At 48.1% G+C, this 16,284-nt stretch overlaps 5 protein-coding genes across 5 annotated transcripts; 3 read left to right on the forward strand and 2 right to left on the reverse strand.

Moving 5' to 3' along the window:
• Positions 1-3,721: 3,721 nt before the first annotated feature.
• On the reverse strand, positions 3,722-4,644 carry N7478_005183 (HAD family hydrolase; the record flags this gene model as incomplete). The annotated part of the gene is made up of 4 exons (XM_056921397.1): positions 3,722-4,203; positions 4,277-4,386; positions 4,453-4,474; positions 4,545-4,644. The coding sequence occupies 4 exons, from the start codon at positions 4,642-4,644 to the stop codon at positions 3,722-3,724; spliced, it is 714 nt and encodes a 237-aa protein (XP_056779434.1).
• Positions 4,645-5,036: 392 nt separating this feature from the next.
• On the forward strand, positions 5,037-6,785 carry N7478_005184 (GNL3/Grn1 family GTP-binding protein; the record flags this gene model as incomplete). Its single annotated transcript, XM_056921398.1, has 3 exons — positions 5,037-5,055; positions 5,126-5,220; positions 5,289-6,785. 3 exons carry the CDS (start codon positions 5,037-5,039, stop codon positions 6,783-6,785), a joined length of 1,611 nt encoding a protein of 536 aa, XP_056779435.1.
• A 657-nt stretch (positions 6,786-7,442) lies between these two features.
• cbfA (uncharacterized protein) lies at positions 7,443-8,386 on the forward strand (the record flags this gene model as incomplete). Its single annotated transcript, XM_056921399.1, has 3 exons — positions 7,443-7,595; positions 7,670-7,803; positions 7,870-8,386. 3 exons carry the CDS (start codon positions 7,443-7,445, stop codon positions 8,384-8,386), a joined length of 804 nt encoding a protein of 267 aa, XP_056779436.1.
• Positions 8,387-9,396: 1,010 nt separating this feature from the next.
• N7478_005186 (putative SIR2 family histone deacetylase (Hst4)) lies at positions 9,397-11,079 on the reverse strand (the record flags this gene model as incomplete). Its single annotated transcript, XM_056921400.1, has 2 exons — positions 9,397-10,706; positions 10,767-11,079. 2 exons carry the CDS (start codon positions 11,077-11,079, stop codon positions 9,397-9,399), a joined length of 1,623 nt encoding a protein of 540 aa, XP_056779437.1.
• A 1,280-nt stretch (positions 11,080-12,359) lies between these two features.
• N7478_005187 (mediator of RNA polymerase II transcription subunit 16) lies at positions 12,360-15,692 on the forward strand (the record flags this gene model as incomplete). Its single annotated transcript, XM_056921401.1, has 12 exons — positions 12,360-12,493; positions 12,550-12,928; positions 12,973-13,216; positions 13,279-13,745; positions 13,807-14,026; positions 14,078-14,197; positions 14,258-14,368; positions 14,429-14,695; positions 14,750-14,881; positions 14,937-15,499; positions 15,586-15,602; positions 15,662-15,692. The coding sequence occupies 12 exons, from the start codon at positions 12,360-12,362 to the stop codon at positions 15,690-15,692; spliced, it is 2,685 nt and encodes an 894-aa protein (XP_056779438.1).
• Positions 15,693-16,284: the final 592 nt, after the last annotated feature.

Consider the following 16,284-nt stretch of genomic DNA (forward strand, 5'->3'; position numbering starts at 1 on the left):
CAGCTCCAATCAGCCCAATTAGAGAAAAGAAAGAGAAAGGTCCAATTGGGCATGAACATGACAAAAAGGGTAAAGGTCAGAAAAATAAAAATCTAAACCAAGAAACGCCTTTCAACAGTCACAAATGGGAGATTTACTCTGTACAATTCCTTGAGTTTCACAGGATATAGGATACATAGTGTGTGCTGACACTGCCCCCCCCTCCTTGCTCTTACCTTTTTTTCTCTGTCTTCACGTACCAAGTACTCCACAATAACCACAAGGCTCTGAGGGGGGGAGATGGTCAATGAATACTCCGGACTTGTGCTATGACCCCGGTCCGTCGAAAATCCCAGGATGCCCCGCAACACTTTAGGGGGGGGAGTAAAGGGGAAGAAAAAAGCCCACTAGGTTTGTTATGGCGTGCATGGTGCAAAAATCATCAATCATACCCATTGTATGGATCTCCGTCATCTCCGTCATTTGGATATTCACATTAGGTATAGTTAGGGGGATGTGGACAGGATCTGCCCTTGACGTGCCCCTGGATTGATCTGCAACGCGTGAGGGCCGCACGGATCCCTTGGCCCCATCAGACTATTGATTGGATCTGAAGGGAACCGTTACTATGGGACGAAAAATCTCAAATCTCGGAAGAGAAAAAGAGATACAGAGATGCAACTAGTAGCTCGAGCCATCCGGTCGGCAAAGGAAAAGTAAGAATTTCAGATCACAATGGGAATTGGTGCTCGTTACTGGGATATTGCTCGTATCAACCCAATTCCACCATAGAACTTCCATTACCCAGAAAATTCCCCGACATTTCCGAGCATCCATGATCGACGCCTAATACCTGTATTGTGCTTTTTTGTGTGACAGCAGTTTATAGTATCGCATCACTTCTCCCTTCCCATCGGGTTAGGATGAGGATCCTTGGCAAACTTGGGGGATCCTCAGATCGTCCCTTTCGGAGCACTGCTTCCGTCTTTCATCCTGGTCAAGTCCCCGCTTCTCGCCCCAATCTCCTGGGATTTTGGTCATGTATGTAATCCGCATACAGATCATATACAACTCGAGGATCACTCCTCTTGCCCATACCCCTGTCTGTGTCGCGTTTCGCGTTGTTAAAGCGAATTCGGGGGATTTCGGTCGCAATAGTGTGCTCCGCAATGGCTGAGGCTGTGAATGATAGAGAGTGGTTCCAATGATGCTTCCTTTTCCTTTTCCCTCTTCTGAATCGGGTTTGTTTTGTTTTTCTGGATGTGGCAATGGCCATGATCACAAATGTGACAGGTCTACTTATCTCGATTTCTCCAATCCCCTCCCCTTCATGTGGCTTAGCTGAACAGGCATCGAGAGAGATAGAGCTGTGGAGAGCTGTGGAGAGCTGTGGCGGTGCGTGACGTTCACGCAGGGAGCAGGAAGCAGCATGCGTAGCTCCAGGGTAAGTATTTGTCAAAGGTTGGGGCGACCAATAGTTTCTCTCAGCAAGGATGATTGATGCAGTCCGATGAACAGGGAAGAGGAAAGAAAGGAAGGAAAAAAGCCATGCTCTGGGGATCGTCCACAGGATCCGTACCCCCGCCGCAAGCCCGTTCCATGCACTGCATCCCGATACTGTGGTCCAGATCGGAATCAACAAGAAAGAAAGCAAAAAAAAAAAAAAAACCTGCCCATGTACGTGATGGACTTTCCTATCCCGCCACATTCGCCATCACGCATACCGTTGGGGAAGCCAGGGTGATTCAACCCGAGTGGGAAACAAAGAACCACGAAAGAGGAGATAATCCATGATCTACCAAGGATCTACCTTTAGTTCGATGATCGGATCAGCCCCCAAGTCTATCTAAATTCAAATTCAATGCACACTACCGGATCATGTATGATGTAGGAGTATCCTGTTCTGGCATTCCCATGCTCTAACCGCCGTGCTGTTCCTGATCTAGATAGCTGCAAGAACTAAACAACGGCACTTCGTATTGCGATATTCAGGAGTCCGCACGCTCAACCACTCCTTGAGCCTTTCTGCTCCAGACCCGTGCGCAGGATGCAACATGTTCCTTCACCCCCACCCTCCCTTGCATGTATTCCCTTGTCTGGACTTGATCCGGGCCTATCAGGGGAGCCGGGAGACTTTTCTCTCCCTCGCTCCATCTACCTACTTCTGTAGGTTGAGTTTCCTTCAGTTCTCAATTCTCTTTCTGGTGCGCGGTCAGCAGCGCCGATACGGCAATCCACAGTTGTAGTATCACAATACACTTTGTTCTTGCCGTCCACGGGTGTTGCCCCCTCATGAGCATGGACCTGTAAGACCTGTAAGACCTGCAGGTCGCTGCAGCCTCGTCGGGTTCGTTCCAGCTTTCTCTCTATGCCAGTTGTATTTACCCGAGTTTACGAAGTTGGTATGTATCTGTATGTATGAAGTACATACTTATCATTGTAGGGAAGTCTTCCCTTTGTATCATGCAGAGTGTCGGGGTTCTTGAACGACCAGATCTCAATTCGGGGGATGGACTCTGGTCGATTAAGACTAGGCCTGGAGATGCGTTTCAGGGTGGCCAAACGTGCATGAACAGCTGTTCGCAGCATGTTTGCTAGGGTGTCTTTTCTTGTTTGCAACTCAGCCTTGCACCTTTCTTTGTCTAAATCAGGTATTAGGTGGTCGAATCTGTCCGGTACCTAAGTTGGTTGTATCTCCCTGGTTGCAGCAAAACAACGCAATCCTGCAAGGATTGCATCGGGCGCGTTTCACTTCTGCCACCGACAGCATGAAGTAGCCTGTAGTATGTTTAAAGAGTCTAGACTATCCTTTACTAAAAATGGATGAGATAAAGACAACTGGGGTTACGAAATGAGGTATGAAGTACCTATAGGAATCTATGTAGCCTCACTATGCAACCTTTCAAATTCCAAGCTCTGGACCCCAACTCTGAGATACACTCGGGGAAGATTCCTTGGCCATAATCCCTGCAATATGCTGCTGTCATCACATCGGTGCAGTAGGGCGTTCGAGTGACAAGGTTTAGCTACAGACGCTGTCGAAGCTCCAACTCATCACACCGGGTCTCTAAGCTTCTCGCACACCCTTTCATCATGATCTCGCGTCTTGTGGATACGTATTTGGAATCGAACTTTGATATCAGATTCGGCATTTGAACACCGATCTGTAAAGTCCGTGAACGAGATGCCGAACATCGTGCAACCTTCAAGTTGATCAGTTGGAACTGAAATCTGGTCATCCCGCCCCGATTTGAATGGTCCTCTTGTTTTTGATTGGTGTAAATATTCAATTGGCGATTCTGTATTAAGCAAGAATAATTTGAATGATCTGTACGTATGAAGTAACCATCCCACCCATCTTACATTCCGCATGCACTTGCGATCTTTTCTTCGTGAATGGCCCCCGGCCCCCTGCAGTATCCATACTACATCTGTATGTACCACCAGTAAAAGGACCTGCCAGCGACTGTACGTCACCATCACCGCCGACCCGGAATATAATAGCATGTAGCACAGCTCAACAGCCAGAAAGAGGCGCAAACGTACTGTAATACATATAATAGCCTTAATTAACTCGTTGATCCTGCAGTGCACGTTTGTACACAAAGTACTTTGTATGTATGTTTGGAGCTACCCTGCTCCACTTCTATGCTCTATGTTGTACGACTCAACACTCAACGCGAGTGGTCATTATGCGTCTGCACCCTGTGCATACTGCGAATCTTTAAACCCTGCATTTGCATCATTGAAACGCATTCGTGATCTCAAGCTGTACGCGCCCATCAACCATCGCCTTCACCGAGACGCTGCGCAAGTCCTGTACAATCCAGTCTGCCCCCGCTCCCTGAAGTTTCTCCAGTGAGTGTGTCGTTGTCAGCGCAATCACTTTGAATCCTGCGGCCTTTCCAGCCTTGATACCAGATGGCGCATCCTCCAACACAACAATGTTTGTCGAGTCACCGAGTCCCAGCTTCTCACGGCCGAGCAGGTAGCAGCGTGGGTCGGGTTTGCCTAGCGGAACATCCTGCGCAACAACGAGCATCTTTGGTCTCGCAAGACCGAGGACACCCAGCCATCCATCAATAAGTGCTGAAGTTCCTGACGTAACGACGCCCCATTTGGCACCGGCGGTTTCCAATTCTGTGAGGAGGTCGCGTCCACCAGGGATCTCGACGGCGTCGGAACCATATTGTTGGGGAATCCGGCCTTCGATGAAGTTCACATCTGTTTTTCGTTGACAAGGTTAATATATTGTGGATGTCTTTTGTGTTATCACGAAGATGAGGAGATAACATACACTCCCAGTTGGCTTTGGTCTTGTCGTATAGTTGCATCACATCGATGCTTCGGCGGCCGTGGGAGGTGGCTAGAATGGTCTTAGGGTCAACACCGAGCTCGTCACCAATTCTGTTATGAATTGTATGTTAGTACGTTCCGTAATAGGGTTGTTTGCTTTCGCTTGTAGGTACTGACTGGTGCCAGTGCTTCACGATAGCTAGATATTCTTTTGTTAGCTTCAAATCTCATAATTTTTGCGTTTGTGCAATCGGATTTTTTCTTCATACCGTCTGTAGAGTCTACAATTGTTCCATCGAAGTCCGATAGAACGCCGTCAAAGGTGTGGACTTGAGCAGGAGCGGAGAAAGTCCCTGTGGTGGATGACATGGTGGGGTGAGAGGTGAGGGGTCAAGATGATCGTATATGTGACCTGGGTATTTCAATGGAGAAGACCGGGAGACAAACGACTTAGTCGAGCAAAAAGGCAGCAATTGTGTTTTATCAGTGTTAGAAATAAATAAATGAAACAGAAAACGAGCACCTGGGTAATCTTCAGATTAACGTTGCGTTGGCGGATGCATTACCTGATACGTCAGGCGTCCCGCACACCGCAAGTTTGCACTGTTTGCGTTATGTTGGCCGGCGATCGGCACAACAATTCACCGCTTATCGAAAATCGATTTGTCTTGGCACTCAACTTTTTCGAGGCGGTTGGAGCATCAGTGCGATCATTAGTTCATATTGCTACTTTTTTCTCTCCCGTTGGGTCTGTAGGAAAAATGGTCAAGAACAACTTCGGTAAGACAGCCTTGCTTTCAGAACCCACAATTTTCACCTTCAGACCGGCTCTAACAGTTTTTTTTTCTAGGCAAGAGTTCCAAGCGGGTGCCCGTTCGCCTTCGTCACAAGATTGAGAAGGCCGCTGTTGCTAAGCAGAAGAAGGCGAGAAAGCTCGCAAAGCAGGTGCGTGAATCCAGTTGATCTTACCCATATTGTGAACTCAGTATTTGCTTACGATCTCTTATTTACAGAACCCAGAATGGCGGTCTAAGATCAAGAAGGACCCGGGTATTCCCAGTCTTTTCCCTTTCAAGGATAAGATCCTCCATGATATTGAAGAGAAGAAGCGTTTGAAGCAGGAGGATCAGGAACGCATCCGGGAGGAGGCTCGCCTTCGTCGCGTCGAGGCCAAGCAGGCCAAGAGTGGCAACCAGGAAGGTGTTGAGATTGATGAGAACGATCTGGATGATGATATGGAACTGGAGGGTGATGAGTCGAACCCAATGGCTGCGCTGCTTGCCTCCGCACGAGCTCGTGCTACCGAGTATGACGACGAAAATGGAAGTGACGATGATGAGATGGAGGAGGACGACGACGACGAGATGGATGAGGATGATGAAGAGGGCGGCATAAATTTCAATGACACCACTGTTCCCGATTTGGCCGACACACAAAACCCCACCAAGGAGAGCTCACGGCGCGCTTTTGACAAGGTCTTCAAATCAGTCACCGACGCTGCGGATGTTGTGTTGTATGTGCTCGATGCTCGTGATCCGGAGGGTACTCGGTCGAAGGACGTGGAGCGGGAGATCATGGCCGCTAATGCTGGCTCTAAACGTCTCATTCTCATCCTTAACAAGATCGATCTTGTCCCACCACCGGTTCTCAAGGCCTGGTTGGTGCACCTGCGCCGCTACTTCCCCACCCTCCCACTCAAGGCCTCCAACGGGGCTGGAAATGCTCACAGCTTCGACCACAAGCAGCTTTCCGTGAAGGGTACCTCCGAGACTCTCTTCCGTGCTCTCAAGTCCTACGCCCACAGCAAGCAGTTGAAGCGCTCTATCTCTGTCGGTGTCATCGGATACCCCAACGTCGGCAAGTCCTCTGTCATCAACGCTCTTACCGCTCGCCTCAACAAGGGCTCCAGCAATGCCTGCCCTACAGGTGCTGAGGCTGGTGTCACCACCAACCTGCGTGAAGTGAAGCTCGACAACAAGCTGAAGCTCATCGACTCCCCGGGTATCGTCTTCCCCAGCACCAACGGCAAGACCAGCAAGAAGTCCAAGGAGAACGAGCAGGCCCGTTTGGTCCTTCTTAATGCCATCCCACCTAAACAGATTGAAGACCCCATCCCTGCTGTAAACCTGCTGGTTAAGCGTCTTTCTGCTTCGGATAACCTCATCGCCAAGATGCTCGAGGTATACGGAATCACCTCCCTCTTCCCTGTTAACGGCGATAAGACCACCGATTTCCTCATCCAGGTGGCCCGCAAGCGTGGTCGTCTTGGAAAGGGTGGTGTCCCCAACATTGCGAGTGCCGCTATGACCGTCATCAACGACTGGAGAGATGGCCGTATCCAGGGCTGGGCCAACGCCCCAGTTTTGCCTGTGGTTACTCCCGCTGATGCTGCTGCGGAACCAGGTGCTCCTCTGGCGGATACTACACAAGTTGTTACTGAGTGGGCCAAGGAATTCAAGATCGAGGGCCTCTGGGGCAACGGCGAGGGCGATGATGAAGAGATGGAGTGAATGGAATTCTCATGACTTTATCTTTGTCGAACCCAGTTCGATGCCGGCCATTCTCGCTTTCAATTTCATTGGATACCAAAAAGCAGGCGTTTTATGTTCGGATGTTATAGTTTTCTTTTCTTACAATCGAAGCATTTGTCAATATCTCTAGACGAGCGCAAAATCTATAAATGAACTTTTTTGATTAAATATTTCAACGCAAAGATGAACTAAGAGTGTTTTAATCAAGAGAATGCTTTTGAATGTATATCCAATTTATTAAATTATTTAATAAAATAAACAAAAGTTGTACCTCACCGAAGGTTATAATGTAGGACGATTTGCGTGCGCGGGTGAAGCCATTGATTGTGCAGGCCGGAGTCCCCACACCGCGCCAATCCCAATCGCATCTCGCGACGCGGATTTCGCGTTCTCTCTTCTTTCCGTCCAGCCTCGATTCGCTAGCGACTCGAGAGCCATCCATCACAACAGCGGTTAGCGCATTCATGTGATTTGGGAAACACTTATAACCTGAAATCTAACCCTTTGTCCAATAAAGATCCACGATCCAATTCCAACAATCATCTTGGCTACCCGATCCATCCCCGACCGGAGCATACGACACCAGCGAAGACAAAAGGATTCGAAAAGAGAGAGAACTCCTCATAAGCTCACAATATGCCCCCTCGCAAATCCACGTCCTCGGTGACACCCGCAGACCCGGACGATCAATCACTATTATCGCCGGTGGCACCTAGCACCAGCGACAAACCCATTACCGCAACAGAGCAGCAGATCAAGGCAAGGGCAGAGTTAGGCGTGAGCGTCGAGGTGCGTATACTCATCACCAACACAGAAACAGGATAATCAATCCGAAGAATTAGAGCTGACGTACTCATGTATAGGATTACCTCCTTCCACGCTCGTTGACTATTCGTCTGGCGAAGGCTGTCCTGCCACCCAACACCACAATTCAGAAGGACGCTGTCCTTGCCATCCAGAAGGCGGCTACGGTCTTTGTTTCGTATCTATCATCCCAGTATGCAATGCACTTCCACTCACCAAAACTATCCCACGCGAAGAAATACTAACGAACTTTTACCAGTGCCAACGACGCAACTCTTAAACGGACACTCGCACCTGCCGACGTCTTCGCAGCGCTATCGGAGCTCGAATTCGACTCTTTCCGCTCTAGACTTGAGCAGGAACTCGATGCGTACACGGAGATCAAGGCTGGAAAGCGAAAGGCGAAGAAGTCCGATGCCAACGGTGGTGCGGATGTAGCTCCTGCTGCTGCTGCGGATGAGGATGTCGAGATGGTTGATAACCCTTCGAAGAGGGTGAAGAGGGATGATGAGGGTGGAGAGGTCCCTGGTGGTGATGGGGATGAGACGCAGGATGAAGAGATTGAGGAGGAAGAGGAGCATGAGCCAGAGCAGGAGCAGGAGGGAGAGGATGAAGAGGAAGACGATGCCGAGGAGACGCAGGATAGAGGTGATGAGGATATTGATCGGGTTGAGGACCTGGATCAATCTGCTAGGCCTATGGATCCGGATGCTGATGAGACGGACGATGATGATGGACCTGCTAGTCAGCTGCGTGATGATTTGGGTCTTGGTTAAAGATTGGATTGTTGGTGAAGTGCTTTGGACTGATCGGTTGCATATGGGGGGAAATGTTGTTCCAGCGTCTAGGTCCCTGGTAGTGCTTGGGATTGCTGTATGATATAAATAATGATCAAAATAGTTAACTAAATTTTCCAATTCAGGGATTTGAAACCAAAACTGGGCTGAATCAGCTCTATTATGATGTTGCTAAGGTCAGATGAACACTACTTACTAGTAAACGCTGGAAGCTTGAGATTCATCAACGTATCCATGAAAATCATCATGGATGTGCAACTCTTGCCAGTTGGATACAAGCATACTACTCTTGTCTGGAATAGCTTGGAGGTACTACTAGTATTAGGACTACGAGACATCACGATAACAGGGCCTCAAGCTTAGTGCTAGGTTTATAGAGCCATCTCAACTTCCAATGATTCCAAGGTCGAAGTCACCCCAAGCATCCTTCCATATATATCCATGGATGGGTTGAAAAGTCGAATGTACAGATGTGTATCATGACTGATACTACACAACTTAAGGGAAAGCGCATTTTAAGGATATGTTACGTAACTGGAACCGGAACGAGTGTGGTATATCATCAATGCGAGAATGGCCATGGAAGACCAATAATGTTATTGAAGTAGGGCCAATCCCATAGGTCATCTCAACATCCAAAACGTGTTTACAGTAGTAACAACACATGTAACAAAAAGGGCATGCTATCATACATTATAACCACCGAGCCATTGAAACGCCAACGCCACTCATGCATCAAACCGTAGTCTATTATTGGTATCTTGCGAGAAGGACGGAAGAAAAAAGAGCCCACATCTTCCCAGAGACATTCGGAAGAAGCAGCAAAGAAAAAGAACATCCCATCGATAAAGAAGTCGAAGGGATATCATGAGAAATGAAAGGATCAGAAACCAGAGCGCCGTCTGGGACATGCATCATAACGCGATGGTTGAAAGGTAAAAGAAGAAATGAGAAATGAGGGTCGGAATCTCAGTTGAGGGGAAGAACCGTCAACTAGGACATTCGGTCACAGGTGTGGCTTCTACCCCTTCAACAACTTTCCCTGAGGCGTCCGCGTTCTTGGGAAGATTGGGGAACATAACGACTGGAGCCAGTGCTTTGCCGCCTGCAGTCTTCTTCGTGGCGTTCGCAGGCGCAGTGGCCGATTTTCCGACGGTACCGAAGTTGGTGATCTGTTTGGTTGGTTTGGCAGCTGTCTTGGGTGCTCGCTTCTTGGGCGCAGCAGCAGGCTTACGAGCTGCTTGAGCTGGTGCGGTGGTTTTGGCTGAGCCGAGCATGTCTTTGAGATTACGGCCCTTGCTTGCTGGATTGGCCAACTTGCCCACCTTCTTCGTATTGGGCTTCTCATCGTTGCTAGCAGACGGTGTAAGCAGGCCTGTCTCTTCGATGGTGCGCTTCTTCTTTGGCGTGATAACGACAGCAAGTTTGAATTCTGTTTCCGAATCGGTTTCTGGTTTGAGGCCGAATACAGGTTCTGGCAACAGTGATTGATATGGTGTACAATCCTCCCAATTCTTGAGTGCGACGAGATCCGCTACTTCATCAGTGTTTCCTTGAACGATCAAGTCAAAGCAATTTTCGAACTCTTTTCCAACAGGAGGTTCATTATTGATGAACATTGTCACTCCGTCCTTTCGTGTACGGATGACGGTACATAAACTCTTCACAAGGCGGCGGACACCAGGGATTTTAAGGCTGGTTCCTGCAACAATCAATACGCGAGGGCGAGATTTTACATCTGCGTTCATAACAGAGGTGATAGCTTCTTCATCGGGGTTATGCTCGTTGTACAGAACAATTCGTGGACGCAGACGTCCTACACCATGACTGCGTTGTTCGGCGATGCGACGGTTCCTGTCATTTTCGGCACAATCACCGCACTCTGGCGGGTCGGTTTCCACGAATATACTGGGATCCAGATCGGAAGTGGATCGACATTTTTGGCAGACCATCTTTTGAATGCTGCCGTGAAGTTGAATAGTTACAGGCCAGCGACCCTTGACGTTGAGGGGGACTTCTGTTTGAAGTGGCACCATGGACGTTTCAAGGCCGTCAATGTTTTGGGTATACAGACGCTTGAGGCGATTCTCCTTGCCCAGTCGAGCAAGCATTTGGTGAAACTTGGTAGGTTTGGTCTTTTCGGACTCAATCTTGAGCGACCGCACCAATTCATGAAAAGGCGCCGTCAAGGCGTCATCCTGATAAACAGCCGCATCAAACAAAAGTTTACCGGAAGCCTTCAAATTATGCTTCTTTTGCAATGATTTAAACAAGCCATCTGTGGAACGAAAATCCGGAACTATAGAGGTGTAAGTGGTGGTGTCCCCTGATGTGGAACGCGGCTAGGGGAAAAACTTACTACCCGCGGAGGTGGAGATACCAGCACCAGCAATAACGACAATATCTTTTTGGTGGCGAAGAGTTTCAACAAGTAATTTTGCTTGATCCTTTTGACTTTCGGAAGATTGCGACAGCTTCAGATACTGTGTCGTTCGTTCTTTGGGCAGTGGGTTACGTCTCCTCTTTTTGGCGGGAGGACAGTCTTGGCGGATAGAATCCTCACCTTCCTGCGAAGAGGACGGCGTCAGGTACCGTGCCGCAGGCTCCGGTGATGAACGCGGCGACGAGGCCAAGGAGCTCAAATCCGAGCAATCTGAAACTTCATGATTCATGACGAAGTAATTCGACGCGTCCACAGACAAGTAATAGACAGGTATGGGGGAGCGCGCCGGCTTATGGGGGGGGGGCGAGCTGGGTCGGAGGAGATAGATGGGTTGAGGGGATAGTTCCTGTTTAGCACGGATATGCTGGGAAGAACACGGGAATTGTGTATGACCGACTCATATATGACAAAATCATAGACAGTATAGATCAATGGAAGTGTTCAGGTAGGTAATAATTTCAAAATTGCCCTGTAATAGGGAACGCGCGGAAGGAAGGTGGTTGTAAGAAGGAAGTGTTGGAAAGGGGATATTTGCAGACGATGAGGTCAGGTGTTGGGGGGGGGGGAAGGGAGATCCGATATTAAAGTACAAATTTGAGGGGGGGGGGGGGGGAATAATATAATAACGGAAAAGAAAAAAAAGAATTCGAAACGGCCCGTTCTTCAAAAGCTTTTGTTTTGACTCACGTCCGAACGGAAGATTTAGATCTCACGTTTGAAGGTCGAGGAATGTGGTTGTGATGAACAACGCAACTCTTCGCTCCCAAAACCCGCGGTATGCTGGGCGAATGGGAAGTGCGGGTCAATGATTCGATGATGCGCTTGTTTTGAAGTAGAGTAACATCAGAGAACTCGCGGAGAACACTAAGAGAGATTTCTCCCGGGAAGCTATGTATCGAAGCTATGTATCTCTGAAAAAGTCCTTGGGGGCACCTGGGGGAATTGTGGGAATACACGAATGATTGGATCTAACCGAGTTCCCGGGCATTAGTCCCTCTCTCTTTCCCTCGCGTTAATGTTTTCAACTTTCGCGGATGATTTGGATATTTGCTGCAAACAGTCCTGATTGGTTATACAAGATGTGGGGCGCTTCTTCAGGGTTCTGATTGGCCCAAGCTGGTTGGCAGGGCTACCGTCACATGACCTGTTTGTGTCTGACTAAGCGGGGATGATAGAGATTAAAGACTAGGGGAAAAGAGAGGAAAGGAAGGTCTATAAGAATCAATCTATATATCTAGATCCTATCTGGAACAACTTTATACATCTGGGAAGCAAAGGAGTGGTGTCTAAGTTCTCTTTGTTGCCTTTCAACGGTGCCGCCAATCAATTTGGAAGTTCCCTGGCAGGAGTGGTTGATTCCCCCCTTCCCAACGGAGCCGCCGGTCATTCTCTATCAAGGCCCCGGGGTCTAGATCGTCAATCATCTAAGTTATGCGGGGATAGCTTCCTTCTATATATCGCATGATCAAGGTCCTTGATCTTCATTAAATCCACAGAATCCAAGTGATCATGGATCAGGATATCAATGTTGACGACCTCTTTGGGGAGTCGGGTCCGCTGGATCTGGGCCTGCCAAACGCTCCGCCCCCAACAAAGGGCCTCGCACAATGTCAAGATGAGATGCGTCTCTTAGGGTGTCGACAGTAAGTTATCCTACTATGTCAAAGGGCTATGGAAATAAACTAACCATCTACCATAGGAAGATTGCCTGGTCTCGATTGGGATGTATTGCATATATATCGTCAGATGGACTTCGAGTCAATCTACGTCATTTGAAATGCAATAGTTCAGTTGGAAAATGGGCTCTGAGTGATGAAACTCCACTCGCACCAGTTACAGAAACCCATGGTGGCAATCAACTTGTACACCTATCTTGGAATGAGACTGGCTCCGAAATGGCGGTCGTCGACTGCCTCGGGAGAGTTTCCATCTATTCAATCTCGCTCGCTTTGAATAGCATCTCACCTGTACGACAGGCCCAGTTGGATTCTAGCGATGATAGCAACCAGATTGTTGGCATGATGTGGCTCAACACCCAGCGAATGGCAAGTACTTATCCGATGCTTCTCACAATACGTGTACATACAAATGAAATGATAAAACTTGCTAACATCCCTACCAGCTCCATGCTTTCCACCAAGCAGCCAAAGTCAATGGCCGATGGGCTTACACGCCCTTTCGTCGTCGCCCAATTGGCCCCTTTCACCCGGCCAATAAGAATGCCCTGATCTGTGTTACCCGGGCCGGCCAGATTCGTCTGATGTATCAGAATCCAGACAGCAAATGGACCGAACTCCCTGCAGAGCTTAAAAACACTGGGTATTCAGATAGAATGCTGACCCATGCATCAATTGTAGCAACTGCGTGTAAGATCCTACCTGTTACCCTCATGGTTATAGTCCCCGACTAAAAAAATTTCCTTCCTTAGCTGGCGTCTTGATTGCCACCTACTCTGTGTGCCAGAAGATATGTCTATACAGGGTAAACATCACATGGAACCCGGATAAATGGGAGAATACGCAAGTCAAACAAGGCGCGCAATTCCCGATTCCATCCTTTCGGTTCCAGCATTGCAAGATCGATATGCCAAGCAGTATATTGAATGTCACTCGGGGGGTTGATGAACACCTGAATCAATCATTACCATTCCCCAACTCCATCTATTCATTGACTCGACTTGAGATCATGCCTGGTCAAATCGATAGCCCGACTGGTTCAACGGCCATCCCCTGGATCCTTGCCGTCTTTGCCAAGCCCGTCCATGCTACACCTGAATATCCTGACCAACAAGGGCCTCCAAGTATGATTGTGCGATGGCAATTGGATAGTGCTCCTCAAGCCTTCCATCCAAAGTTCGATGAAGTTACAACAAGGAAAAGCAATAGTCAACCTAAGGTATGCAATCTTCATGGTCCCATGCCGAACTTGAATGAAGTTAGCTGACATACTCGTTAAGTCCAAGATGGAGTTGCGTCGTTTAGATGATATCCATTGCGATAAATATATCATTTCGGTAGATATAGTGGAGCATGGAACTGCTCTGGCTGTGACACACGATGACAGCTCCGTCACGTTTTATGATACGCGAACGATGGCCGTTTTCAACGGACTGGACGACACCAGTACTGTGACATGCCTGGCACAAGCAGGCTTTCAGTACCCTATAGACTCAACAGGTTTGTTCCAAACAATTCGCTTTTACTGGTCTTCTTAGCTTACATATACAGGGGTATCCATTGCTTTCTCTCCTAACTCTTGTGTTTCTGTATTACTGGATACAGAGGGACAACCCCATTTGAGGTTGATGGAACATACGTTCGGATCTAATGATGGTCTATATGATGAAAGTATGTATTCCCCTCCTCCAAAAGTATAGCGAATTACCCAATCACTAACATCAGAATTAGCCAAGTTTTCTTCTGCCGTCGCAGCACTTACACTTGGCTTTAGCCGGGGATGCGGTGCTGAAGTGAATACGGATGATATTCTTATGGTAGCACTGAGGTTGCTTAGACAGGGTGAGTTTGGCGGTTCTTCGATTATCAACTAAGAGATTGGCTAACACAATTAATCAACAGAAACACAATCCGTATTCATTGGTGAAGTGTATCGTGCACTTCCTGTCAATTGTAACTTCACAGTGGAAACAGAAAAGCTCATGACCCATCCTTACATTCCTCGATGTTTGAGCTTGCAAGCTGCACTAGGCTTCAAGGGAAGATTGAAACGTCGTGGTCTTGCGTCCTCCGTTACCTGGACAACTCTTCAGCTACGCCATGCTGCTGTCCTAATTGCATATTTCTTTCAGCACGGCAATAAGGGCCAGAGCGACGCTTCTGATCCAGGTACATGAAACCCCCTCAACTAGCTAAAGGCCACCCCACTAACAACACATACAGAAATTCTACGAGTCATACTTGGAAATATCAAATGGGTCCTTGATTTCTCGCATTACATCCTGAGCGAGGTATTTGACTTAGCAGATGAGTTTGAAGACCTGTTTACAGACCAAGAGGTCTTCGCCCAGAAACGTAAACTACACGTCCCAACCTACATTCAAGGCTATTAGCTGACCAAATCACTCAGTGAAAACGGTCAACTCTGTTCCCCTCCTAATCCTACTCTCAAGCATGTCTCGCGCTTTCCTCCGCTTCATCTGTCGTGGTCTCCGCGGTGTCCACGGAGCCTTCGCCAAACTTAACCCCGCAATGCTACCTCCAGATTCAAGAGTCTACTACACAGAGATCTGCCACGCTCTAGACAACTCCCCCGTCCGCATAGATATCTACGAGAAATTCCTCGCAAGCGTCGACTCCGCCGTCAAACACGCCTACCAAGGGGCGGGCTTCGGAGACGCAGAACGACCAGGCCCCGAAAAGGAACTCCTCGTTAATGCGCGAATCCCACCTGTCCTCGTGACTGCAGTCTCAACAGTACTCAAGCACAATATCCCAGCGCTCAAATCAGAAATCAACTACAAAGATATCCTCCTAACTGACTATAGCTGGCTTGGTTATGGGAATGATGCCCGAACGGCTATGTACCGTAAACATCGGGATGTTGACATCCTGAAGAAAATTGTGCTGCGGCCGACGCTTGCCGTGGGACGGAGTGGAAGGGTTGTTCAACCACAGAAGAGGAGGAGATGTGTACGGTGCAGTGAGGTTTCGGGGGATTCGGCCCTGCCAAAGTCGATTATGTATTTTAGAATGGTTGCTAAGTTGAATTTGTTGAGGTGTTGTCCCTGTGGGGGTATGTGGATGCTTGAGGAGGAATCGGGGTCTGATAAAACTACTGGAGGCTTGTTGCAGGGGCAGCAGCGGAATCATATACCTGCGATGAGAACGCCGGCTATGATGCCGGTGTCTTTGGGGTCATGAGGTTTACATGCTGGTGTTTAGATCCCCAAAGTACCGTTGTCGTGTATGAATTGAATGATAGGTTGATTGAGTACTATATACTACTAGTATTTTTCCCGGCACCCATTGTAAGCGATTCCAAGATCATTCCAAGGTTACTACATCAAACCGTATGGTACTACGGCTTTAAGGATGCGTTCAAATGGCACAATTTGGATATCGAAGCAGGTCCAGTTGGTACTACTGACAGAGCCTTAGGTTGGGATATATGTTAGGTATACAAATGGATCACTTATTAACCGACAACTGTCATTCAGAATCTACATCCAGCCCTTGGGTATCTCCAGGAATATTTGAACAATCTAAAAGTCATGTCATGTCAAGAGTCAATTTGCATCCATCTAAGATACATAATCAAATTCCATTTTTTGGATAAAAAAAGAGAAAATCGACCCTGCCGCGAGGTTTCAGGTCCACACGTTCACACGTCCTGTTTTATGTGTCCAAGGGCAAGAACGTCTTCCCACAAACTCCAGATCCCATCAAGGTTTTTTTTAACTTAAGCCTGTTGATGT

The sequence above is a fragment of the Penicillium angulare genome (assembly GCF_028827245.1).
Source record: "Penicillium angulare strain IBT 27051 chromosome Unknown utg000004l_segment0_segment0, whole genome shotgun sequence".
NCBI lineage: Eukaryota > Fungi > Ascomycota > Eurotiomycetes > Eurotiales > Aspergillaceae > Penicillium > Penicillium angulare.